Raw genomic sequence first — 26,514 nt, forward strand, 5'->3', positions numbered from 1 at the left:
TGTCCATACAAGAACTTGTAATCAGGCCCTGGGTAGTGCAGTACGTTCTGAGGAGCCTTTCATGGACATGGGAGCTGGTCGGCCGTGGGAGAGAGCTGCAGGGCCAGATGCTCGCCGAGGAGGCAATGGGCATTTTCAGGCAGAGTGGTAAGCCATATTGTAAGGCGCTTTCTTCAGAGTCTCCAGGAAGAACTGTTCATTCTCCAAGAAGTCATGGTCCTGTGAGGCAGATTCAGCGAGTGCTTACTCTCTTGTGCACTGACGGGACTCCTGATACTGGAGGAGCCAGCCTGCACTTAGGAGTCCCCTCCACTGGGAAGCAGGAGGGGTGTGGGGAAGCCGAGGCATGGAGTGAGCCAGGCCGTGGTCTCAGTCCCCACAAGAACTTGAGAACCTTGGAGTTTATCAGCAATGGCCTCATGTCTCTGGGCCTGTGTCTTTGTGTGCACGCCTGTAACCCCAGAGCTTGGAGGGAGGATTCTGAGGCTGGCCTGGGCTACAGAGTGAGATGAGGCTGGCTTGGGCTACAGAGTGAGACTCCCATCTCAACCAAATAAGCAAACCAAAGCGAAAGGGAAGAGAGGCCGCTAAGGGTCTAGCTCTGTGGCAGTCGATCAGGCACAGCTGCCCTCATGCAGGGCTGGGAGGAGGTTGTTTATGATATATGGAATCTTCAGTGTTGCGCCCAGCATGTGGGACATGCTCCTCACTGGTGTCACAGGTCATTTGCAGCTCCAGGGGGACTGCAGCCTTGGACAAGCTGCCTCCCCTGCTTTAGTTTTTAGCTGGCAGGTTTCACTGTGCAGCCCCAGCTGGCCTAGAACTTGCTATGTAGACCAGGAACTGGCCTGGAAGTCAGACATCCACTTGTCTCTGCCTCCAAGTGCTGGGATTAAAGGTGTCTGCTTAGCGTTTGTTGTTGTTGTTGTTGTTGTTTTAATTCAAATTTCAAAGCTGGGCTGGAGAGATGGCTCAGCGGTTAAGAGCACTGACTGCTCTTCCAGAGGTCCTGAGTTCAAATCCCAGCAACCACATGGTGGCTCATAACCATCTGTAAAGAGATCCGATGCCCTCTTCTGGTGTGTCTGAGGACAGGTACAGTGTACTCACATACATGAAATAAATAAATCTTAAAGGCCTCTTTGTTGTTGTTGCTGTTGGTTTTTTTGAGACAGGGTTTCTCTGTGTAACAGCCCTGGCTGACAAGCCACTCACTCTGTAGACCAAACTGGCCTCGCGCGCTGGGATTAAAGGCGGGTGCCTCCATGGCAGGTGCCTCTACGGCGGGTTTCAAAGTCAATTTTCGACAGGGAGTAACACTGGGGACTGAATCCAGGCCCTGTGCAAGCTAGACCCATTCTACCATTTACCAACCCCAGTCCTAGTGTCTGCTTTAGTCTCCCCTTATGAGCCATGGAGGCAGCCGCTTGTTGTGAATGTAAGTTGAGGCGTGGCGGCCCCATGGGACTCACCTCCTCTGCTGTGTGCTTCAGCAGCAGCAGCTTGGCAAGAAGGTGTGTGGGCATCTGCACGGCAGCCGTCTGGCTACGCTGAGGAGCGGTGGAAGCAGGGGCCTGGACAGCTGGGGAGAAAGGCAGGAGGCAATGTCAGGGGAACTGAGGGGCCTGGTTTTTGTCTGTAGGAGCTGCACCCACACTGCCCATGAGAAGAACCAGGCCAATGCCCTGGGACTCTTCCAGAGAACCCAGGTTCCAAAATTCCCTGGACATACGTGGAAGAATACAGCATCCTGTAACTAACTGCAGGTCCAGGGGATCTGGCCTCTGTGGGTGGCAGGCACAGAACCCACACGCAGCATTTTTTCAAAGGACAAGACAGACTGTGCTAGATCAGGACACTCAGTAATGTGCACAGGCGCACACACACAGTAGAAAAGGGAGAGAAGGTGTGGGGGCCTGCGGTGGCTGAGCACCTGTAATCCCAGCACAGGGTGGCAGAGGCAGCAGGAAAACTCTGAGTTCAAGGCCTGCCTGGTTTAAGGTGAGACTGCAGAGAAACAAAAACAATTACAATGGAAAGAAATGCTGGCTCATTAGTCCCTGCACTCAGGCAGAGGCCGAGGCAGGAGAATCTCTGACTTCAAGGCTGACCTGGTCTACACAGAGAGTTCCAGTCCACCCGGGTTGCATAGTGAGCCCCTGTCTCCAAACAAACAAAAATACTCCCCTCAAAAAGGAAGGTGGGGCGAGAGAGGGCTTAACAGCTGACACACATGTAACCTAGCATGCAGGATGCTGAGGCAGGAGGATCCGAGTTTGAAAAGCAAGATCATATTTTCAAACAAACCCCCAAAACAGTGGCTTCTGGCAGCCCCTAAACTGAGTAGCTTCCAGTAGCCCCCGTCACTTCCTCTCAGGCTGTGTCCATCCTCAGGAGTCACTTACCATCCAGGCTGGAGGCTGCTGGGCCCTGGGCTCTGGGGGGCAGCCCTGGAAGGCTGGAAGGTGCTTCCTGCCGCACGCGGTCCAGCTGCAGCCGCTGCTGGGCCAGGCTCAGGTGCTCCTGTGCCAGCACCAAGGAGAGAGACTCAGTGGGCGGAAACAAAGGTGGGCCTGAGGGACAAGAGGGGGACTGGAACCTTGCCTGATGCACACGCTGCTCCTGCTGCCGCAGCCACTCCTGCTGCCTCTGGACCACCTGCAGCCGGCCCTGCTGCTCAGTCTGCATCTGCCGGGCCTCCTGCAAGGCCTGCTCACCCTCCTCATACTTCTTGGAGGCTACCTGCAGGGAGGCCACAGGGTCAGGGCCGGCTGGAATCAAATGGTGGCTTGTACCGCAGCCCTGCCAAGGCACACCTTACTCATGTGTTCCACCTCCTGGGCGCGGGCCTGGAGGCGCAGGCTGGCTTTGTGCAACCTGTCCTTCTCTAGTCGGAGCTCTTGGCGCTCTCTCTCCAAAGCCTCCCTCTCAGCAATCAGCTTTTCCTCCTTGGCCCGGAGCTCACAGGCCCTAACTGTCAGCTCTGCCTGCTCCTGCAGAATTCAGAGACATTGCTGTAGTCACTGATCCAGAGCGACACCAAGTCCATGCAGCCACTGGGGGTCCCCGCCTCTGGAAGTGGACAGTGGAACAAGGGGCTTCTGACATGGACCAGAGAGGCCTGGGGCCAAGCTTGGAGGTTCCTGCATAAGCCACACAAATTGTCATGTCCAGTTTCTCCGAATATCAGTTTCCTTACTTAAATACCTGAGTCAAAGGAACCAGCTAGCAAGTAAGAGAAACATGCATACAGTGCCTCAGAAAAGGCAAGTTCCCTGCACTGCTCACCACTGTTCAATTTCTGTACTTTGCTATGTCTTAGCTGTGTTCTTAGTGCCTGGCCTGGGACCTTTTGTACTCAGGCAGGAGGGGTTCAGGGCCCCCTGGCCATGCTTGGTCCTGGAGGCTCTGGGCCTACCTTGGTCAGGCTGATGATGGTGCTCTCTCGCTGGGTGTCTGCGTGCATCGCCCTCTCAGCCTCGCGCTCTGCCCGCTCCTTACTCAGCTTCTGCTGTGTGAAAAACTCAGCCCACTCTGCTGCCAGGCGCCGCCGCTCCTCCCCACACTTATTCATGACTGACTTCTGCTCCTCCAGCAAGGCGCTCTGTGGGGGTAGTGAGGGCTGAGTGAGTGTCGGGCAGGAGGGCTGGGCTCAGCAGCTGGGTGTGGCTCTGCACTCACCTTGGCTCTCTCCAGCTCCTCCCTCTCCATGGCAACCTGCTGGACCATGATCTTCCTCTGCTCCTCCAGAGTGCGTTGGGCTGACTCTGCCTTGGACTTCTCAGCAGCCACCCGCCAGCGTTCCTACAAGGCCCAGGGCAGGGCTGAGGCCTGACTCCACTCTGGGAGCAGGCCAGGCTGTTCCAGAGGAGCTATGCAAATCTGGCTTCTCTCATGCTGCCATAAACTCCTCATTTTCAAAACAATGTGAAGTGACAGGTGCTTGAGGAGAGACAGGCACTTGGGGGGTGACAGGCGCTTGGGGAGAACTGTCCAGGTCCAGCTCCTGCAATTCTGAATTAGGAGGCTCCAGTACCCAGGTCAAAGTGCACCTCACAGAAAGTTCAGGAGCGCCCTGCCCTGAACCTCCAGATTGGGCCCATCACCTAGCAGCCTCAAGTGCTAGGAACCCAGTTTCCATAAGCATGACAGCGCAAGTTCAGAAAGTTTAGCTTTCCTTAACCACTAAGCCTTAGGGCTGGAGTCGTGGCTCAGCAGTTAAAGCACTGACTCTTCAGGAGACTGGGGTTCAGTACCAGTACCCCAGAGAGTGACTCGCAGCTGTCTGTACTCCAGCTGCAGAGGACATGACTGGCTTTTCTGGCTGCTGAAGACAAAGCAACCCCTACACATAAAAACAAACCAAAGAAGGCTAACAATTCACATCTGAGTGACATGTGGGGAGTTCAGACATCCTTGCACATGAGGGGCGAAATGACATTTAGTAAGCAAGCGTGTCTGTCCCAGAGCACAGGTATCAGCCGATGTGACTGACAGGTCTGAGGAAGGGGGCAGTGCAGTGATGGTGGGGGTCAGTAGGATGGCTTTGGGGCCGTTAGCTGATGCCTGGTGTCAAGTGGCCCAACCCAGGGTTGAACAGAGAATCAGGAAGAGACAGGAAGAAGGCCTCGGTCACGGTGTGCATGGCTATTGGCTAGGATCAAGTGCAGAGTGGCTGAGTCCCAGGCCCTCAAGGACAGACACCTGTCCATCAGGACAGACTCACCTGCTCCAGGAGCCGGCTCTGCTCACTCAGGCGGACTTCCATCTTCCCGATGACCTCCTGTAGCCTGCTCCGCTCTTCCTCCATGTCCCGTTGCTGCCGGCCCAGCCTCTCCTGCAGAGCTGGAGGCAATAAATACATGGGGAGGTCACTGCCTGCCTCTGTCCCGACATGGGGGCCCCACTTACAGAGAAGGGGCTACCTCGCAACTGCTCATCTTGCTGCCGAATCCCCAACTCTCGTTCCTGTGAGGTGGTGACGTGGGAGGCCTCCACACGGGAGGACAGCGTGTTCAAGCTGCTGGAAAACTTCTCCATCTGCTCGATGATGCCGTTCAGGGACCTGAAGGATCATCAGGGCATCTCATCCCAGGGACAGCCAGGATGCCCTCAGGTGGCAGCACCCGGCAGCACACATACCGAGTATGGGAGGTAGCACTGGTGACAGCATCGATCTCTTGGTCCTTCAGCATTTTCAGCCGCTGTAGCTGGTGCTCGTGGTCCTTGCGCATCTCTAGGATGGACGCCCTGAGGAAATGGTGCAGAGGCAAGGAAGGCCAAGGGTCACTGTGAGGGACCACCCGACAGATGACACCAGAGAGCAAGAAAGAACACACCTCTGAGCACTGTCTCTTCCTCTTCCTTCAGGTATAGCCTCATTGCCTCAGTTTCCCTGGCTCGTCTCTCTGATCTATTGCTGCTCCCATGCCACAGGCAACCTACTGCTCAGCAAAAGTCACCTTTTACAGTGCAGGAGGACGCTGTCCCTAACACTGTGCTAGCCCATGAGCTGCTCTGTCCTCCGGAGCCCTTAGGTGTCAGTTTCCTTCTCATTCAGAAAGGCTCAATGCATGATGTCCCAGACCCTCCCATCCCGGAGGAGTGGGCAGAACCCTGTCCACAGGGGGCAATGGATGCTGCGCTCAGCCTTGAGGCTTCATCTCAATGGGCTGAAGGGAAAGAGGAGTCTGTACACAGGCTGCAAAGCCACCCTGCGCTCTCATGGGCACTGTTGTCGGCCAGCCAGTCCTCACACGCCTACTCCTCAGTCCCCTGTCCTGTCCTCTGGCCAGTCCTTGCAAAACCACTCCTGACTCCACTCCCCTGCCTCATGCCCTTACTGCTGAAGCTCCCGAAGCCGTGCAACCTCCTGGTCCTTCTCCTGCTCAGCCATGGCCATCTGCCGCTGGTGCTGGGCTACGAGCTCAGTCCTGGCCCGCTCAGCTTCCTGGCAGTACGATGCATGCTGAGCGGACAGCACCTCCTTCTCTCTGCGGAGCTGCTCCTCCCGCTGCTGGTAGGATGTTTCTAGCACCTTGACATGGCTTCTGTCAACAGAACACCCGCCTAGAGGGCCATGCTGAGCGCAATGGCAGGTCCTGGGTCCAGGAAGATGGGAACCTGAGCTCAGGCAGCCCCCGAGGCTGGAGCCAATGGGTACCTGTGCGCGTCCTCAATGAGCTCCAGGTCTGCCTGGTGCCGCTGCTGCAAACTCTCCAGCAGCATCCTGTGCTGGCTACGCTCCAGCTCCAACTTCCGCACCTAGGCGTGGACGAATCCATGGGTTCTTCAGCAACCAGACTCCGCGCTTGTGCATCCAGTCCTCCCTTCCTCCCTCCTGGTGATGCTTCCAACCACTTCCCACGAGGAAGTGAGTGGTCCTCGCCTCGCTGCCCTGCAGCTCTCACCTGGGCCTCCAGCTCTGACAGCTTGGTCTGGCTCTGCAGCAGCTCAACCTGAAGCTGGGCAGTGCTGCTCTGAAGCTGCCCTTGGGCTGCCAGGAGCTGCTTCTGGAATCCCGAGCCTGGCAGCAGACTCTGCATCATGGACTCTGGGAGGAGGGTCTGTGGGGGAGGACAAGAGCTGTTGGGGTGACAGGACTCCTGCTGAGCCTCTCCACCTTCAAGTTCTCTGCTTCTGGCCATCTGTTATAGGTGGCTCTTGCAGGATAGGACCTGGGCGTGCCCTCTGCCTTGTAGCGCTCTCCCTTTTATTCCAGTCAGGAAACTGAGCACCCTCCTTCCCCAAGAACACCCTCCTCAGTGAGGAGAGGTCTGTAGCCTCCATTATGACAAAGCTTCCAACCCTAGTCCATTAGGTTGGGCTTAGAGGCCTATGTTGACAGTTGGTTCCCTTCGCCCATTGTTTCCTGGGATACATTACATTCCTAGCTGTCACACCTGCTGGGCCTGGGGGAAGATGCAGAGATATGGAAATCAGGGCTTCTATGCTTTTCTTTCTTTCCTCCCTCTCTCCCCACCTCTCCCCTCTCTCACTCTGTAGTGAGGGCTGGCCTGGCATGAAACGATAGCCCAGGCTGGCACCAAACTTGGTTCTCCTGCATCAGTCTTCTGGACTAGGATTACAGGGGTGTGGAATGGCCATGGTGGTTCGTGAATGAGAGTGGCCCTCAAAGCCTCATATTTTATATACTCGGTCCCTGGTTAGTGGAACCGCTTGGGAAGGATTGGGAGATGTAGCCTCGTTGGAATCGGTGTGGCCTTGGAGGATATATGGAATCAGAGGTTGGCTTTGAAATTTCAAAAGCCTATGCCAGACACACACACACATTCATACATTCATACATTCATTCATTCATTCATTCATTCATTCATTCATATTCATTCTCTCTCTCTCTCTCTCTCTCTCTCTCTCTCTCTCTCTCGCTGGGGACTGAACCCTGGGTCTTGCCCATGCTAGGCCAGGCTGCACTGATGCTTCCTCACTGCAACATTCCAAGCTCCTCAAGCACAGCTGCTGTCAGTTCCCCACTGACGCTGAGCTACACCAACTCACTCGGGAGCAGAGAGGCTAAAAGTTCAGGAAGGTGCTGATGGGGGACAATGTCCTACCGGATATAGATGTATGTTCTAGCAGAGTATCAACTCCAGGTTCTTCGTTGTCTCTGAGCAGGGGAGAATTTTTCTCTAGGCCCACGACCTATACCTGTTTGTCCACCTTCCCTACCTACCTGGATAGGCACAGAGAGCCCGGTAGGTTCCTGGGAATGCGGGATGTAAACTGCAGGCTCTGAAAGTCACAACAGAGAAAAGAGCAGGAGGCTCAGAGGCCTGCAGAGCTTGCTCGGCGCCAGGGAGGATCTAGGGAGAGTCCTTTGTCACTCATCGTCCAGAGTCCCCAAAGGAGCTCACGGCACCCTCATCACCCAGGGCTGGCCCAAGCAAAGGTGGAAACAAACCTCTGCTAGAGAAGTCCCCAGAGGCAGAGGCCGTTCCTCTCTTGGGGTCATCTACAGGGACAACAGTGGTAGCTTGGCTCCAACTCACGGGGGCCCTGGGGATATAAAGGTGAGGGTGTGTTGAGTAGCTTCTGTGTAAGACAGAGGCAGGGAAGGTAAGCAACGGAACACATGGAAACCCAGGGGACTGTCTAGCACTGGTGGCTGGTAAAGAACATGCTATGTCCCCTCAGACAGCTCTGTCATCAGGTGACCAGGCACAGATGCTGCATACATCAGAGCCAATAAGCCACCTTGGCTCTCAGCACAGCTATCTCCAGGGAAGGAGCCTCGGCTGACCCCACCTCTTCTCTCCCCCTCGGCCCTATCTTTGGACATACCCTGTGACAGCAGGCCTGACAGCTGCAATTCCTTGTGTGGTTGGTCTTGAGGCTTCTCCAGCAGAGGCCTGCTCAAGGACCTGAGTGCTAGCGATAGGAAGGCTGAGGAAAGTCCATGGAAAGGGCTCGTGGGAGCCACAGGAAGACAGTCCCAGACACGCTCCCAGCATAAAGCTTAAAGGTTGTCCTCTTCCTGTGCCTCTGTCCCCACCCATTTTTTGGAATTCTCTCCAGGATGGGCTGCTGCCCTTCTACCTCAGCATCCATCATGGTTCAGTACCACAGCAACAATGGGCGCATCACACAGTGCAGTCAGGCTCAAGCACATCACACAGTGCAGTCAGTCAGGCTCAAGCGCATTCATCCTTGCTCCGCCTTCAACTCTCCTGCTGCTCACAGCTTCTCCAGAGCCATGGGCCATTCCCTCCTACCATCTCCTCTTCAGTCTTGGCTCTCAAGGCAGAGTCAAAGCTGCCCTCCCAAAACTAGGGCCCTACACGTCACACCGTCTCCGGCACGTGTGCTGGCTACAAGGCTGTCTCTGCTCCCTCTGGACTTGGCCTTGTCAGCCCCCTGCCTTCCTGCCTATAAAGGTCACTTCCCACCCACCCTCACTCACTGCCATCTTGTGGTTCCCAGGAGCTGCCCTCAGCATCTGTGTTTATTCAAACACTACCTGGAGGACACAGGACACTCGACTCACACATGCGCTAGCCACTTTTGACCCAAGCCAACAGAAAAACCAACACTTGGCACAGTGGGTCTCTTTGCCACTTTGAATGGTGCTGTGGACAGGGCCTCTGCTCAGAGGAAGGGACAGTGGATCTGCCACCTCAAAGCTCCCTTTGTTCTCTCTTGCCCAATCCAGTCAGCACCTGTCCCCACAGCAGTCACGACTGTCCACACCTGGACAACTCTTTCTTTCACGCCCGGAAGAGGAGAGGCAGAGCTGAGCTGGTACCAGTGCACTAAGCAGATTCTCTATCAGAGAATGGAGGGAGCAGTCACGGTGGGTAAGGTTGGCCCCTCAGACCCTGCCAAGTCCTTTCTACTAACCAAAGTAGCCCATGCTCATACCTGCTAGCAGGGATCTGACTCCGTGACCCTGGTGAGTTCAGATCCTTGGAGGGCCCAGTACGCTCTTCTCTGGCTAGATTTTGGGATTTCTTCTGAGATATGACATGGCTCAACCAGTCATCCTCTTTCTCCTCAGAGGCTTTCGGTGAGGAGACCTGGCTGGCTTTGACAGAGGGCCTTGCACCCTTGGCTGGTGGCTTTGCTGCTGAGGGAAGTCCAGTTGGGACAGAGTGTGGCTCTGGGGCTGAGGGCTGGTTTGTTGGAGGTAGGAGAGAGGGTGTCATGGCTGAGTCTTCCTGTTGGGCCTTTTGAACAGGAGAGGGAGACAGCAGGTCCAGGTCATCGTCCTTAAGGCCTAACCAGTCGGCTCCTCCTTTCCTGGGGTGGATAGGACTGGAAGCTGGTGGAGGGCTCTGTTTGAAGCTTAGGGTTTCTCCCTTAAGGTCTGGGCCACCTTCTCCCAAGAACCTGCTTCAAGACAAAGAGGAGGCTGTTGGACAGGGAGGAAATCCACCCCATTCGCCCTCTATCAGCCTTACCCTCTGCTGTTAAGGGAGCTCATATCTGGCCCATAGCAAACTGGGTACGGGAGCTCACACCTGCAATCCCAGCACCTAGGAACTGAGGCAGCACTGCTGTGAGTTCAAGGTTAGCCTGTGCTACAAAGACCCGTGTGACGACAATAATGGAATAACAGCAATGAAACTCCCACAGCAGTGGCGCACGTCTCAGCAGGCAGACTGCCTGTCTGCCATATCCTAAGCTCGGGCTCCATCCCCAGCACTACAGCCAACCAGGCATGGAGCTGCATGCCTGCTACTCCAGCATTCTGCCCAGGGTAGAGCCAGGAGGACGATACATTTAAGGTCGTCTTTGACTACATAGCAAGTTAGAGGCCGGCCTGTCTCAAAACACTGGTCAGTGTCACATAAGCAGAGCTCCGGGGAATCTGACATCCTCTCTGACCTCCTCAGGCATCAGGGATGTGCATAGCACAGACACACATGCAGGCGAAACACATAAAATGATGAAGTAAATCATCTCGAAATGAAGATGTATGTATACTCTGGGGCTGGAGAGATGGCTCAGTGGTTAAGAGCACTGATTGCTCTTCCAGAGGTCCTGAGTTCAATTCCCAGCAACCACATGGTGGCTCACAACCATCTGTAATGGGATCTGATGTCCTCTTCTGATGTGTCTGAAGACAGCTACAGTGTATGCATATACATACAATAAATAAATTTAAAAAAAATGTATACTCTGGGGAAATTACACATCCAGCCATTGGTCTGTTTCCGTAGCAGACGAAGACATGGCCAGTGGCACGGCTCCTGGAAGGAGAAGGGCCCACACTCCTGCAGAATGGTGGCTGTGATTGTAACAGCCTTTCACGGCATTCAGGGCTTCAAGCAGAAGTAGGCCCATTCCTCCTTCTGCTTCTGAGTTAGGGTAGCAGTGAGGCGCTGGTCCATCCACCTCTGCCTGGGTAATGGGAGCTCCTGGCTTCCCTCTCTCTAGCCCCTGTCTACTCATGACTGCCGGGAGGGCTGGGGAAGGTTACAGGGACAATCCCATCCTGCAGGCTGACTTCCCCGCGGTCTTACCTGACTGACTGCCTGCGGGACTGTCGGCCCTCAGAGGAGGCCACGGTAGGCTGGTAAGCCCCAAAGGTGAGGATCTCGTCATCCCAGCTGTCTTCCTTGTCTGTAAATTAAAGGACATGAACATGACTGAGAACCAGGAAAGCCAGACTCTTTGCAGGACCGGGCAGACGCAGGCAAGTGCTCTACCACTGAGCAACGCCTGCAGCCGCGGGGAGACAACTAAACAATTGGCGGTCATAAGTCACACAGGTACAGAAATCCGGGGGTGGGGGGTGGGGTGGGTGCCCGACAGCTGATGGGTAGATCCGTGAGTGTCAGCAACAAGTGTTTGGAAGGGAAGCTTTTGATACAGGCTGTGGTAAAACTGGTTTGAGCCAGATCTGATGGCTCACACCTACGATCCCAGCATGTGGGAGGCTGGCACAAGATTTCATGAATTCAAAGCTGGCCTAGAGTCATATGCTGTCTCAAAGAAAGGAAAAACTGGGAATCCTAGCACTAGGGAAAGCAGAGACAAGCAGATTCTTGTGAGTTCAGGGCCAGCCTGGTCTAAATAGTTTCAGGCTAGCCAGGGAGACCCTATTAACAAAACAAGACAACAACAAAACCCAACAGGTCAGGGGGCCAGACAGAGAGAGCAGTCACCTCATAGCCGATACAGACTTCTCCCCTCCCATCCTCTTGGCAGCCTCACCCTCTGGCTTCTGATACTTCTTGTCTAACTTGAACTCTCTGCGTTCCCCAGTGCCTGGGCGAGGGAGGAGCTTGGCAGCTGTGCCCCGACCCAGCAGTTCATCCAGCTTGGAGCGAGCAGGGAGGGGCCCTTCCCTGAGGGACAGGGTGTAGGGAAGGAATGTGTTATGACAAGGGGTTCCCATGCTGCCCCAACCTTTGAGCTTGCTTTTCTCTGGGCCTTAGGCATTAGCCTGGTCAGGGGCTCCCAAGTCATAAGGACCCTTACTGGTCTCCTGCCTTCTTCCTCTCTGCCTTGGGGCTGTCTTCAAAGCCCAGGGTGGTCATGATGTCATCCCCTTCATCAAAGAGAGGTTCTTTCTTCCGGATGGGTGTATCCCCAGGAGTCAGAGGAACAGAAGGACCTAGGAAAGAGAACCAAGCCCCAGTGCTGGGTGACTGAATTGGGTGGGTGGCGGCAATGGTCTACATTTGTCTGGTTTGTCTAGGGACCTCGACTCTAACTGCTACAGGCTCACACACTTACCTCCTTGCTCCTGGCACCTCACCTGATAATTTCTTGGTTCTGGACAGAAAGACTCAGGCCTGCACTGCTGAGGTCTGGCTCTGTACTAGAAAGCTGAAAAGACCCCAGGGACTAGGAATAAGCCTCTCTACCCTACCTTGGCCTGCGGCTGTGCTGGGGCTCTTGGGAGCAAGTTTGCTCTCCGTTGCAGGTGGCTTCTTGGCAGTCTCTTCCTCCTCATCAGAGAGAAGCCCCGCCAGCGGGTCCTCAAAGTCTCGTGGCCAGAAAGAAAGAAGACAGAGATCAGACTGCGGCGCTCTGCTTGGGACACACAAGCTGGAAGCTGAGGCAGCCATCACTCATGCATAACAAGCTCTTGGCATCCAGAGGGTGGGGTCTGTGGGGGAGGGTAGACACAGAAGGGCTTCAGCAAGGGGGTAGGGAGTTGGGTGAATCCTGGGGATCCTAGAAATGTCCTTTTTCTTTTCTTTTTTTTTTTCTCTTTTTTCATTTTTCGGAGCTGGGGACCGAACCCAGGGCCTTGCGCTTGCTAGGCAAGCGCTCTACCACTGAGCTAAATCCCCAACCCCCCTAGAAATGTCCTTAAGACACGAATTCAGGGCTGGAGAGATGCCTCAGTGGTTAAGAGCACTGACTGCGGGCTGGAGAGATGGCTCAGAGGTTAAGAGCACTGACTGCTCTTCCAGAGGTCCTGAGTTCAACTCCCAGCAACCATATGGTAGCTCACAACCATCTGTAATGAGATCTGATGCCCTCTTCTGGTGTGTCTGAGGACAGCTACAGTGTACTCACATACATGAAATAAATAAACCTTAAAAAAAAAAAGTACATGAATCCATTTGTGAAGAAAAGGGACTTTCTCCCCTTTTATTTTAAAAAATTCCTGGCTTCAAAGTCTTTGCAAGTAAGTTCTGCAAATATCCCAGTGGACAGAACACTCGGGTCCTCTGGGAACTCTTGAGGACTAAACTGTAACCAGTTGTCTTGACTTAACACAGGCACTTGGCTTTCAGCATCTTTACTCAGACTGCTCTCAAGCCAAGCAGTCCAGAAAGTGGGGGTGGGGGAGACAGGACTCTGATACCTTCAAAGGAAAACTTCTTGTACTGAAGCCCAAACCTGCTGGAAGCTGGTGGTGGCTTCTTAGTGGGAATGGCGTCCCCTATAGGAAGCACAGAGAAAGCAGTCAGGGGCTGGGGTTTCCATGGTTTCCTCCACAGCTTGATTTTGGAGCCCCAAGGACAAAGAGAGAGAGCACTTGCTTTTGACAAGCTGAGGTCTTGGCACAGCCATGGGGGAGTCCACACCCCACCTCCATTCTCCTCTGAGGCCCTGGAGGGGAGACATGGTTGGCAGCACCCTCTACACCCCCCCCCCCCAGGACTCACTAGAGACAGCCTGGGAGACCTATAAGCTGCCATCAAACTTCTCTCCTTTTTTACAGTGCTGGGGGTGGAACCCAGAGCACCAATGCACAGGTAATTTTTCTGTCACTGAGCCATACTCTCCAGCCCAAACTTTGCATTTTAAGGTCCTCTAGAAGCTGCCTATGTTGGACTCGGGTGTATTGAACAGTTATATGTCAACTTGACACAGCTTGAGAAAATGCCTCCATGAGATCGCACTGTAGCAAGCCTGCAGAGCAGTCTGCAGTGGTTCTCAACCTCCCTCATGCTGCGTGAAACCCTTTCATATAGTTCCTCATGTTGTGGTGACCCCCCATCCCCACCATAACATTTCATTGCTACTCTATAAGTGTAATTTTGATACTATTAGGAATTGCAATGCCAATATCTAATATGTAGGCCAGATCTCTGATATACAACCTCCGTGAAAAGACTGCTAGACCTCCAAGGGGGTCGTGACCCACAGGTTGAGAAACAGTGCTGTAAGGCATTGTCTTAATCAATGGGAAGGGCCTAACACCTTGTAGGTGGAGTCATCCTGGGCTGGTGCTCTTGGGTTCTATAAGAAGCAGGCTGAGTAAGCCATGTGAACAAGCCAGTCAGCAGCGTCCTCCAAGGCCTCTGCATCAGCTCCTGCCTCCATGTTCCTGCCCTGTTTGAGTTCCGGTTGTGACTTCCTTTAGTGATGGACAGTGATGTGGAAGTGTAAGCTGAATAAACCCTTTCCTCCTCAAGTTGGTGTTTCATCACAGCAACAGAAACCTTGACTGAGACAAGGAATGGAACAGACCTTTTTCCACACAAACACACAATTTGATCCTTGATCTCTTCGTCCTAGGCATGCGTGGTGGTTTGAATAAGAATGGATCCCACAGACTCATACATTTGAAATAATTACAAGCATTAGGAGGTGTGGCTTTGTGGGAGTGTCACTGGGGGGTGGCCTTTCAGGTTTCAAAAGCCCACACCAGGCCCAGTGTCCTCTCTCTGCCTGTGGGTCAGGATATAGTTCTCAAGTACTAGGGCAGCACTCCATGCTCCCTGCCATGATGATAATGGATGAAACTTCTGAAACAGTAAGCAAGCCCCCAAGGAAATGTTGGTTTTTTATAAAAGTAGCCTTGGTGTCTCTTCACAGCAACAGAACGTTGACTAAAACAATATGGAAAATTCACAAGACCATCGTCCACGTACCTTTCTCATCAGCTGTCAATGTGCCAGCAGGTTTGGGCTTGCTAGGTACTTCTTTCCCAGAGGCCTTTGCAGTTCCTTTGCCAGAGGGTGGGTGAGACTTCATCCGACCAAAGAGATCATCGTCCATGCTGTCCAGGTCCTAGGGCAGCAGGGAGAGCGAAACCTGATGTCTGGAAGGTGTGGGTTGATGTCTAGGTCCCCCCCTCAAGGTCTCTAAGCAAAGTCTTGGCTTCAGGCGGTGGTGTTAAGAGGTGGGAACCTTGTGAAATCCCTGGTCATTGGTGGCAGCTTGGAAGGAACTGTAGAGCTGCACCTGTACTTTCTCCCCCACTGCCTGCCGTTTGCCTCCATCACCAGAGGCTAAGTCAAGTCCCACTCCCAACTGAGCTACAGAAATGCCCTGTGTAACGCAGCGCTGTGTAACGCAGCGCTGTGTAACGCAGTGCTTTGCTGTGCCAATGCAGAGCTGACTGACTTAGAGAGGAGAGGAAACTCGTAGGAAAGGAAAGAACTTGGAGCCAAAGGCAAGGCAAGCAGAGTGGGCCGTGGGAACTGGATCATGAGACTACATGAGACACGAGGTCACCACAAGGAGCAATGTGAGGACATGCAAGTCATGCTCAGCACCAAGGTCTGCTGGCCTTGGGGACATGGAGACAAGAAGAAAACAGACACAGAGCTTCACAAGGCTGGGACCATGGTGAAACAGGATAAGAGTGCTGCTGACTGAGACGTGAGGGCCTGAGGGGCTGAGGTGCAGGCAGGCTACCCAGGCACATGAGTTTATGTGCTTATTGGTATAAAGATTCATTCCAGCCCCGTCTGATGAGCCCTCCTGCCAGGGGATTTGGAGTGAAACATAGGAAAGAGAAGGGACAGACGTTAGAGGGGCTTTATCATGCTCTGCCCCTCCAGGCAGTAGTAGGAGATGTCAGAGACCCAGCTAGGAAAGTCTCTTGGCTCCCATTAGAGACCTGTGGCATAGACTTTCCAGGGTCCAGATATGAAGAGTTATAAAGGAGACGTAGTGTGGACTGCTGGCCCCCGACGCCCACCCCAGCCTTGAAGAGGCATAGCTATTTACTACCTTCATGTTCTGCAAGAAGACCTGTGGGTCTGCATCCGAGTCACTGGAGACCTGAGTCCACGGGAGGTGAAAACACAGGACCTGATATCAGTCAGGACCCAAGAGCACATGGGGGTCCCCAGCCCTAGTCACCCTGCTTTTGCTCTGTTCAGGCAGAGAGCTTGACAGATGGGACATGAACAGGAAGGTCTCTTACGCCCACCCTCCAGGGATCGGCTCTTTGACATCAAAGCTGCCCCTCTGTGAAGACCTAGAAAGTGTTCCCAATGTCTGCCCTTCCCAGCTGCAGAAGCCATGTCCTCCACAGGGCTGAAGGACGACCATTTCCTAATCATGCAGCCATTCGACTTGGGTGTTCTCATGGAAGAGGCGAGTCCTAGCCCCTGCAGTTGGGAGGGCCCTACCATCCAGCTCGTTTCTCTAGTGAGAAATGGATGTAGTTGGGTCCGTTCAGCAGTCCATGGGCATTGCTCTACTTTAAGAATCAAGTACAAGGGGTTGGGGATTTGGCTCAGTGGTAGAGCGCTTGCCTAGCAAGCGCAAGGCCCTGGGTTCAGTCCCCAGCTCCGGAAAAAAAAAAAAAAGAATCAAGTACAAAGCTGGGGGCATGGTGGCACACGGCATAAGCCAGCCAGAGCCACACAGTGAGACCCTATCTCAAAACCCAAGATGAGCCAGGCAGTGGCACACGCCTTTAACCTTAGCACTTGGGAGGCAGAGGCAGGTGCATCCCAGAGCTCGAGGCCAGCCTGGTCTACACATTAAGTTCCAGGACAGCCAGGGCTACACAGAAAGATCTTGCTTTGAAAAACCAAAATAAACAAACAAGAAGGGAAAGAAAAAGTGCAGGCTGTGCATGAGCTTGCGCATCTGCAAACCCTGATCCTGTCTGGGGCTGAGGCAGAAGGCTCACATACAGGCTGGCTAGGGCCAACAGTGAAAAATCTACCTCAGAATGAAATGAAATCATCCAACTCCCTGACTTTCCTGAACCCCTCTGTGAGTAGCTCTGGGCCATGCCGGTCTCTGTCAGTACGAGGTCAGGGCTGAGGAACGGATTGGCTCACCTCAGCATCGGCTGCTGCCAGTCCCCCAGCACTGTCTTTTGGGAGGAACCTGCAAAGAGACGAGGTCAGTAACGGGCCCTGTGTCTAGACAACTAGAGTTTTAAAAATTAAGACTGAGGTGACCACTTAGCATGTGCAAGGCCCTGGGTTCAATCCTGGTATCAAAAAAGGAAGGAAGGATGAAAAGAAAGAGGGAGAGACGAAGGAAGGAAGGAGGGACGGCAGGCCGGCCTGGGGTAACGGGGCACACCTGTAATCCCACCACTTGGGAAGTAGAGGCAGAAGGGTCAGGATGACTTAGGGCCACGCTCAGGCACATATCCAATTTCAGGCCAGTTTAGAATGCATGGGACCCTATATCACAGAGTTGTAGCTCAACCTTATAGTCAAAGTGAATTTGGAGAGATTTTTCCTGAGGACGGAGATAGTTTTGTGTTTTGTGGTGCACACTTTTAATCCCAGCACTTGAGAGGCAAGGGCAGGTGGATCTCTGTGAGTTCCAGGCAGCCAGGGTCATGTAAGGAAACCCTGTCTCAAAAAACAAAACACGAATCCAAAGACCACATAGCGTACAACTTTCGTACTTAATTTGTGTTTCTACCTTTTTTTTTTAAACATCTGTAATTTTTTTAATATTTATTCATTTATTATATGTAAGTACACTGTAGCTGTTCAGACACACCAGAAGAGGGCATCAGATCTCATTACAGATGGTTGTAAGCCACCATGTGGTTGCTGGGATTTGAACTCAGGACCTTTGGAAGAGCAGTCGGTGCTCTTAACCACTGAGCCATCTCTCCAGCCCGTTTCTACCTTTTTTAAAAGCAGTGAAGTCGGGGTTGGGGATTTAGCTCAGTGGTAGAGCGCTTGCCTAGGAAGCGCAAGGCCCTGGGTTCGGTCCCCAGCTCCGAAAAAAAGAACCAAAAAAAAAAAAAAAAAAAAATAGTGCACAGCAGTGAAGTCCTGTAAATATAAATTGTTAAATAATGAATAATCATTGAGGCCAAGGGAATAGCTCCACCAGGAAGTGCCTCATCAACATCTTAAGCATCCCCACCCCCAGCACTCACTTAAAAAAAAACTGGGTGGTCTTGCATGCTGCAGCCCCAGTGCTGGATGGAGGAGGGGCACACAGAGAGGGGGATCCCTGGAGCTCCCTGCTGACCTGGTCAGCTGACTGGAGAGAAGAGCAGGAGATCATGGCTCAAAGGAAGGTGGAGAGCCAGAGTGCAAAACGCCCAAAACTGACCAGCTCACACTCACTACTTAGCTATGGTTAAAGCCAGGCACTGTACACTGTAATCGCAGAGTTTGGAAGGCCGAGGCAGAAGGACTGCTCCAAGTTTGAGGCTAGTTCACTCTGGGCAACATGGTTAGTACCAAGCCAGGCATAATTACACAGCACGATCCTGTCTTAAAACAAACAAAAATAAAACAAGCTGTAAAACTAAGTAGCAAAACAAACAAAATTAAAAGAGAGGATTGATTGATTGATTGATTGATTGATTGATTGACTTTTGGTCTCTCTCTCTTCTTTCAAGACAGGGTCTCACTATAGCCCTGGCTGGCCTGGAACTTCTATGTAGACCAGCCTAGTCTCAAACTCGGAGATCCATCCACCTGTCTCTTCTGGGATTAAAGGTGAGCCCTACCCTACCTAGATGAAAAGACGAAAGAAAGGTGGGGTGTTCGTTCTCAAGAGATCAAACAAGTTTGAAGAGTGGGGATCTGAGGCCATCCCTCATTTTGGGATAAGGAAACTGAGGCTAGAGAGGTCCCGTATGACCCAATAGACAGATGGAAGGGTAGAACCCAGGCCTTCAATCCCCAGCCTGGAGTCCTTTTACTCTCTCAGATTCCATCAATAATGAGAGATGAGGGGATACGCTGACACTTGCAACATTAATGGTGGCCACTGGCAAGAACGGAGTGCCATTGAGGGACAGAGAGCTGGACAGAAGGGTGACAAGAGTGCTTACTTTGCCTTTGAGGAAAGCCACTGAGGTGAACTCGATGTGTCTTTGGCATGTGACGCTGTCTCAACAGGCTTCTCAAGCAGTACTGCTGGAGCAAGGGGAACAAGAAGAGACATGCTGTCAGTCACTGTCAGTCACAAGGCAGGGGCGGCGGATCCTCCACTAAGCCGACTCCTACACTTGCCACAGAAAGGCAGCTTGTTGGCATGACAGGCACAACCTGATTCCACCCTATAAACGTGAGTGGAAAAGGTACAATTCCAAGTAGGAAGCTAATCCCAGATGCCAGGAACACCATGGACAGGTCAACTCACTCTCCCTGCGCCACATGAAAGGGCAGAGACACAAAGGTTTTCCCAAAGTTCTAACCACAGGCTCAAGTACATGAGCTCTCCCTGGAAACAGGAACCCCTCAGTCCTGTCCCTCAGTGCAGCGGCATGGACGGACACATACACTAAGCAGCTAGCTGGATATGACCGCTCATGCAAGAGAGTCTAAGGCAGGAGGGCTTCCAGGAGCTTGAGGCCAGCCTAGACTACCTGTGAGACCTTGCCTCAAATGGAAATGAATTGGCCAGCAGGATGGCTCGGCAGGTAAAGGTTTCCACCAAGTCTGATCAGCTGTGTTCAATTCTTGGGACCCCCACACACAGTAGTTGTCTCTGACTTTCACATGTGTGCTATGGAAGGAGAGTGCACCACCCCTCCAAAAACAAACAAACAAACAAACAAACAAACAAGCCCAAGGGATTGCTCAAAGAAGCATTATGTAAGGAAACTGGGGCTGGAGGAAGTGGCTCAGTAAAAGAGCACTGGGGCCTGAGCTCCACTCCAGCACTACAGAAAACCTGGAGAAGACCAAAGGGCAGACCATCCGAAGACTCTCACAACTCTGTGCCCCTTCACAAACCAGCCAAGCCTCTGAACAGACACGTCTCCAAAGATGACAAAGAGCAAGTGTCACACGGGATAAGCGTCACACAGGAAGACACTCAACAGCAGTGGGAACAGAATTCCAGCCACTCATGGCCTGGCCAAGACCAAAATGATGGGAAAAGCCAGACCTGGTGGCACAGGCCTGTGCTCACGGCTGCTCTGGAGGCAGGATGGAAAGTTCAGTGACTCCCTAGGCCAGTGTGAGTTCAAGACCAGCACAGGCACCACACCAAAAAGTAATGAATCACAAATGAAAGGTAATAAAAACAGGGTCGAGGTGCCAAACACTGCTGCTCAGAGCTACACCGGCTACCTACAAACACTGCTCAGAGCTACACTGGCTACCTAACATGAAATCAGGCCCTGGGGTTGATCCCCAGCTCAACAAACAAATAAACAAGAAACCACAAATCAATCAATCAAACAAACAATAAAACAAAGAAGGAGTAAGCGCTGGTGGGCAGGAAGAGAGCAGGAGCTTCCAGCATCGCTGTGGGAGGCACAGTGGAATGGCTGCCGTGGGAAACCATTTGACAGTTTTCGAAAATTAAAACAGGGTCACCACATGGTCCAGCAAGCACTCTGGCAATTTGTGAGAACTGGTCCTCTCCGTCCCCGACCTGGGTCCTAAGGCAACTCAACCAGTCAGGCTTACACCGTCACTGGCTGAACCTCTTACCAGCCTCCCCTCTCCTGCCCAGAAAGAAAGTAAGGGGCACTTACTGTCATCTCCCAGGAGGTCACCAAGGACGTCATCAATGGATCCTGAAAACAAACGGGCCATCAGGGCTTCAGGAACCAAGAGAGTGGTGCTTGTAAACCTGAAGGCCTGAGACTCGTGTCCCAGAGTTCCCAGATCCCAGACCTCAGGCTGACATCGACCTTCCCTGGCCAACAGATGATTTCTAACAGTGGCAATCGATGATGCCTTGTTGACCCCTCGGCTAGTTTAAAGTAATTTCCCCAAAGAATGACGATGGTTTCCAGTGAGATATCCTTTTACCCACCTGACCCAAAACACAAAAGCCAGCACTCAGTCTTCCAGCCTCCAAGAGGCCAGCACGGCTCTCCGAGATGGCATCTACGCACATGCAGGCTCTCTCACGTACCCCTGTACCCTAGAGCTGGACGGACTGCACCCTTCCAGTTACTTTCTGACGAAGACACAGTGGGCAAGCATGTTTGAAATGATTCTCCCAGACAGCTTTACTTGCCTTGACCTCCCTTAACTTCAAACAGCACGTCCCTGAATTCAGAGCTCAATGAGAAACCTCTTTTCTAAAACCTCATTTATTCACTTGATTTTAAATGCTGGGCAGCAGTCAGCCCTGCGGCTTTCTCAGTAAGGGCTGCTCTCTCCACCCCTTTGTCTAGGAGGAGTGTATCGGCAGAGTCTTGCTTCATCAGACTCAGCCGTCTTCTTTTCCAGCTCTTTGGAGAGGGTCTCTCTGCACAGCCCTGGCTGTCCTGGACCTGTGTAGAGCAGACTTGCTGACCCTGAGAGACTAGCCTGCCTGCACCTGAGTCCTGGACTCCAGGGGTGACCAACACCCAGCTTCCTTCTTTTTTTTTTTTTTTTTTTTTTTTTTTCTTTTTCTTTAAATTGGAGCAGAAATGCGTGTCCTGACACTCCTGTGGAGGGCAGCAGACAATCTGCAGGAGTCGCTTCTCTCCTTCCTTCCACCACTTAGGTCCAAGGGGTTCAGGGTATCAGACATGAGACACCTTAACCTGGAGTCAGCTCTCTCCTCCCAGGCCTCAGATACCTCTACCTGCTGCTTCTCACTCACCAGCTTGTTTTGTTTTATTTATTTATTTATTTATTTATTTATTTATTTTTATTTATTCATTTATTAAAAAGGATCTCAGCCAGGTGGAGGTGACACATGCCTTAATGCAGCACATGGCATAGGCAGGCAGATCTCTCTGAGTTTAAGACTGGTCTGCTTTGCATAGTGAGTTCTAGGACAAAAGAAGAGAAAAAGGAAGGAAGAAGGAAAAAGGAGAAGGAAGGAGAAAGAAGAGGAGGAAGAAGAAGAGGAGGAATACTTGGATTACAGGTGATATTCCTCTTACCTTTCAATCCTTTCTTGGCTTTCAGTGCCTAAAATGGGGAGAAAATCACATTAACAAAATCCAGCCACGAGCATGTGGTAGAACTGGGCAAGAAATGTGCTTTGCCTTTCTCTAGGCCCTGGAGGAAGGAGCATTTGCAGATGAAGTCAGTTCTGTTTTCCTGTAGCTCCTGAGAATGAATTTACTCAGAGCAGAGCCAGGCTGTGGACAGACACTTCTCTGAGTTACAGATACCGCACGTAAAACCCTCCCAGAGGCAGTAACCGGAAGGTTCTCTTCTGTGTCTGAAGGGTCTAAAGACACTTCCAGTGTCCCCCAACAACTGGTGGGGGGCTGTCCCTAAATCTGTTGCCCGCCTGTGGATCCTGTTCCCCTAACTGAGCTGCCCTTCTGGCCTCAGTGGGAGAGGACTGGCCTAGTCCTACAGTAGCTTGATGTGACAGAATGGGGTAATACCTGTGCAGGAGCTCCCCCTTCTCAGAGAACAAGGAGGAGGAGCTGTGTGAGGGAGGGTACCAGGAGGGGGGCCTGAGATTGGGATAGAAAGTGAATAAATTAGTGAAAAACGTGTTTCTGGCAGGAAATTCAGAGGACTCGGAGGTTCAGGATATAGGCCACCATGGCCCTCACCTTCAACACTAGCACGTAGAACTCAGAGGCAGGTGGATCTCTATGAGTGCCAAGCCAGCCTGGTCTTCTACATAGCAATTCCAGGCCAGACAGAGTGACAGGGAGACCATGCCTCACCAAAACAACAAAAATAGAGGCTCAAGGGAAACGCTGCTCATTGCTTAAAGGTTTGTTTTGTGGAGGCTGGGGGAGGCTGGGAGGGGTCTCCCTGTGTATGCTGCCCTGGAATCACAAGAGAGCAGCCTGCCTCTGCCTCTACCTCCATGTTCTGGAATTTAAGGCCCAGCTCAATGCATAAGTTTTTCTAATGCTGCCCTTCCATGGGACCATCTCCTGGTCCTTGCCACAAAACTTCTATTCTATGCAGTCAAGATGTTGAGGGTGGGGTGGGGTGTGCCTATTTTCCCGAGCCTTGGGCTATACTCTGCCTACCATCCTGGCTTTGGGGCTTTCTGCAGCTCCTCACTGTCCAGTCATGTGCACTCTTGCCCAGCAAGGTCATCTTCCCTAATAGAGAAAATCAAAGGAACTGCTTAAAAGCTGAAGCTGGAGAGACAGCTTAGGAGCCAAGAGCACAAACTGGTTTTGCAGAGGACCTCAGTTGGGTTCCCAGCACTTGCGCTGGATAGCTCACAGGCCCCCCGGAACTCTAGGCCTCAGGCATCCAAAGGCATCTGCACCCACACGCACACATACTTTCATATAATTAAAAATAAAACCTTTTTTTGCAAGAATATGTAGTTTAGCTGGACATGGTGGCATAGCCCTGAAATAACAGATTTGGGAAGAGGTTTTAAAAAAAATTCAGCAGCTCAAGGCTAGCCTCAGCTACAAACCAAATTCAAGGCCAGCCTGGGCTCCATAAATCTCAAAAACAAACAAGCAAATACACTAATACATAAATGCTGCACTTACTAGCGCTTAGCTCCAAGGGTCCTTCACTTAAAGAGCTCAAAGCCCAGTGAGGGAGGGGTGGCACATGCCTTTAATCTCCACCCTCAGGTGGTACAGACAGATCTCTTGAGTTTGAGGCCATCCTCAGTACAGTCAGGAATTGGTCAAACCTATTTCTATAAGCCCAGAATTTATGAACTGAGTGCCATTCAGCGAGTAAGGGTGCTTTTGGCACCACCCAACTTGTCTGAGTTGGATACCCTAGGGCACACAAGATGGAGGGGGGTAGAAAATTGACTCCTGCAAGTTTTCCTTTTACCTCCATGTGCATGGGTGCCCCACTACCCCAAATGAATAAGTGAAGTTAAAAAAAAAATTCCTGAGGTGGGTATGATAATACATACCTGGTGTCAACCCTAGAACTTGGGAGGCTGAGAGGCAGAAAGGTCACAAGTTCTAGACAACCTGAGGTATGTAATAAAAAAAAAAAGTGGCCTGGAGGTGGTAGCACTCAGGAGGTAGAGACAGGAGGATTTCTAAGTTTGGGCCCAGCCTGGTCTACAGAGTGAGTTCTAGGAAAGCCAGGATTACACAGAGAAATCCTGTCAAACAAAACAAAACAAAATCAAGACAGAGATGAGCACGGGTTGCTCCTCCAGAGGAGCTGGACTGGATTCCTGGCACCCACGTGGGTTTACAATCTCTTGTCACTCCCATTAGGGACAGATGCACTTTTTGACTGCCCAGAACACTTCATGAATGTGGTGTACAGACACACTGACAAAACACCCACACACATAAAATTTAAAAAATGAAAAAGAAGGGGTTGGGGATTTAGCTCAGTGGTAGAGCGCTTCCCTAGCAAGCGCAAGGCCCTGGGTTCGGTCCCCAGCTCCGGGAAAAAAAAAAAGAATAAGGAAAAAAAAAAAAGGAAAAAGAAAAAGCTAGGCATAGGGGTTGGGGATTTGGCTCAGTGGTAGAGCACTTGCCTAGGAAGCGCAAGGCCCTGGGTTCGGTCCCCAGCTCCGGAAAAAAAAGAACCAAAACAAAAAAAACCCCAAAAAAACCCAAAAAACCTAGGCATAGTGCTTCCTACTCTCAATCCCAGCACTTGGAGGCTGAAGCAGGATTGCTATGAGTTAGGGACCAGCTTTAACCACTATAGTAAGTTCTTGGGCTAGGGTGATTGGGGGAGGGGGTAGGTATTGGCCTTTCCTTGGCTTGGAGAGTGGGTTTTTTTTTTTTTTTTTTTTTCTTTTTTTCGGAGCTGGGGACCGAACCCAGGGCCTTGCGCTTGCTAGGCAAGCGCTCTACCACTGAGCTAAATCCCCAACCCCGGAGAGTGTTTTAAAAGTAGCCCTGGAAGTGGTGAAAAGCCAAATGGAAAGGGAAAACACATCCTGGCCCAAATCCCTTGCCAGGAATCTCTCTGTACGCAGTATCCAATACAAAGCCTGACAGTGAGTTCTGGTTTCTTCCCTCACCGATGGTAAACATTTCATATTGGGAACAGATTTTCCCAGCATTCCCTACCTCCTTTTTGCTTCTTTCACTTCACCCAAACCCACCTTCACATGCCTAGGAAGAAAGGCGGCTGCGGCGCTCATCTGTCTTCTTGGTGTGCCTAGCCTCTTACTAAAATGCAAAGTGTACTGGGGTTGTGGACACAGGGGAATGCTTGTGTTTCTCCTGTGCAATGGCAACTTTAGCGACCTACAAGTCCAAACGCGTTTTGGCTCACATCACACCAAATAACTTGTGCTATCTCCTATGTATTCCGTCGCAGCTTCCCAGACCTGGAGGGACATTTCCTAGGGGCGGCTTGTAAAGGCCAAAGTATCCCAGAATAACGTCTTCACATATTCAACCAACTGCATGAAGGCATTTTAAAATTCGCGAACCCGCCCCTCAGCCACAGCGGTTCCGGGAGTGCCGCGCCAGGCCAGGCATGGTGCCCCCTCACTGTTCCATCCCGCGCGCGCCCATCCCATCGGAACTCAGATACAGCCGTGCTTCTCCCTAGTCCTTTGGGGCCCTGTTAAGAGCCGTCCTTTCAGAAACAGAGCCACGGAAACCCAGCCCAACCAGAGCCCCGGGTTCCGACTCCACTCAGTCCGCTCGGATCCGCCAGGCCTACCACCTCTGCACCGGCGACATTCCCACCACGCCGCCTCCGGCCTCAAATAGAAGGTGGAGTGGAGGATTCTAGGAACTGTAGTCTGCCGCCCGTTCAGTAGTGGGCCGAACCACAGGAGGTGCCGGGAAGGACTACATTTCCCAGCGTTCCCCGCAGCGGGGGCAAGGCGTCAGTTGGATGCTCCGCGAGTCGCTAGGAGCTATCTTAACGTCACTCCCGTGAAGCTCGGGAGGAAAATCATCTCCCGACTAAGGGCCAAACTAAGTGCTAATTGGTAACCAATAATAAGGTCAAAGCTGCTCTATCAGAAAACCCAAAACCATCAACAAAGGCACACAGTGGGCGTGCCACGCCCAGAATCATAGCGTTTCTAACCTAGGCTGGACCTGGACTGTAAATTTCCTAGGTCAAAACTGGCTGTAGCACAAATTTGAGGCCGGCTACATAATAGTGTCCTAGAATCACACTTAACACACTTTCTTAGGTGCAGTCCAAAGGAATAAAAAGAACTTTAGCGGGGTTGGGGATTTGGCTAAGTGGTAGAGCGCTTACCTAGGAAGCGCAAGGTCCTAGGTTCCGTCCCCAGTCCCTGAAAAAAAAAAAAAGAACTTTAGCTAGAGGCATGGTGGTGACTCTGCCAACACAGATGCTCCAAATCCCTACAAATTTTATTTTTTTAAACAAAGCACATTTTTTTAAATTTAATTTTATTTATATGAGCACACAGCAACTGTCTTCAGACACACCAGAAAAGTGTATCGGATCTCATCACAGATGGTTGTGAGCTAACATGTGGGTGCTGGGAATTGAACTCAGGACCTCTGGAAGAGCAGTCAGTGCTGCAGTCAGTGGTCTTAACCACTGAGCCATCTCTCCAGCCCCCAAATTTAATTTTTTAACTTTGAGTTTT

The 26,514-nt window shown here is 52.0% G+C and overlaps 1 protein-coding gene and 1 non-coding gene across 54 annotated transcripts; both read right to left on the reverse strand.

Moving 5' to 3' along the window:
• On the reverse strand, positions 1–25,664 carry Fbf1 (Fas binding factor 1). Of its 53 annotated transcripts, none has more exons than XM_087570939.1 (30): positions 25,608–25,664; positions 23,006–23,080; positions 21,944–21,971; positions 20,591–20,632; positions 18,935–19,016; positions 16,956–17,004; positions 15,889–15,939; positions 14,802–14,940; positions 13,286–13,363; positions 12,338–12,454; positions 11,944–12,079; positions 11,677–11,810; positions 10,983–11,082; positions 9,379–9,849; positions 8,302–8,388; positions 7,922–8,016; positions 7,694–7,752; positions 6,411–6,566; positions 6,164–6,264; positions 5,844–6,050; positions 5,143–5,250; positions 4,926–5,065; positions 4,727–4,845; positions 3,682–3,804; positions 3,419–3,604; positions 2,817–2,993; positions 2,605–2,742; positions 2,406–2,523; positions 1,473–1,582; positions 1–219 (listed from the first exon to the last, which is right to left on the reverse strand). In XM_087570939.1, exons 2-30 carry the CDS (start codon positions 23,006–23,008, stop codon positions 136–138), a joined length of 3,438 nt encoding a protein of 1,145 aa, XP_087427065.1. In that variant the 5' UTR covers positions 23,009–23,080; positions 25,608–25,664; the 3' UTR covers positions 1–135.
• On the reverse strand, positions 21,174–21,297 carry LOC148003186 (small Cajal body-specific RNA 4). The gene has a single exon (XR_015632470.1).
• Positions 25,665–26,514: the final 850 nt, after the last annotated feature.

This window comes from Rattus norvegicus, chromosome 10, assembly GCF_021556685.1.
Source record: "Rattus norvegicus strain SHRSP/BbbUtx chromosome 10, alternate assembly SHRSP_T2T, whole genome shotgun sequence".
NCBI classification, from domain to species: domain Eukaryota; kingdom Metazoa; phylum Chordata; class Mammalia; order Rodentia; family Muridae; genus Rattus; species Rattus norvegicus.

What these genes read in the sequence shown, in the direction of transcription:
- Fbf1 (XM_087570967.1), bottom strand. Translation starts at nt 25,624, where the DNA reads ATGTCGCCGGTGCAGAGGTG. An exon ending in TGTCAGAGCTGGAGGCCCAG is followed by an intron (nt 6,265 to 6,410) that starts GTGAGAGCTGCA and finishes GTCCACGCCTAG; the next exon opens with GTGCGGAAGTTGGAGCTGGA. An exon ending in CGGCTTCGGGAGCTTCAGCA is followed by an intron (nt 5,251 to 5,843) that starts GTAAGGGCATGA and finishes CCATTTCCTCAG; the next exon opens with GGCGTCCATCCTAGAGATGC.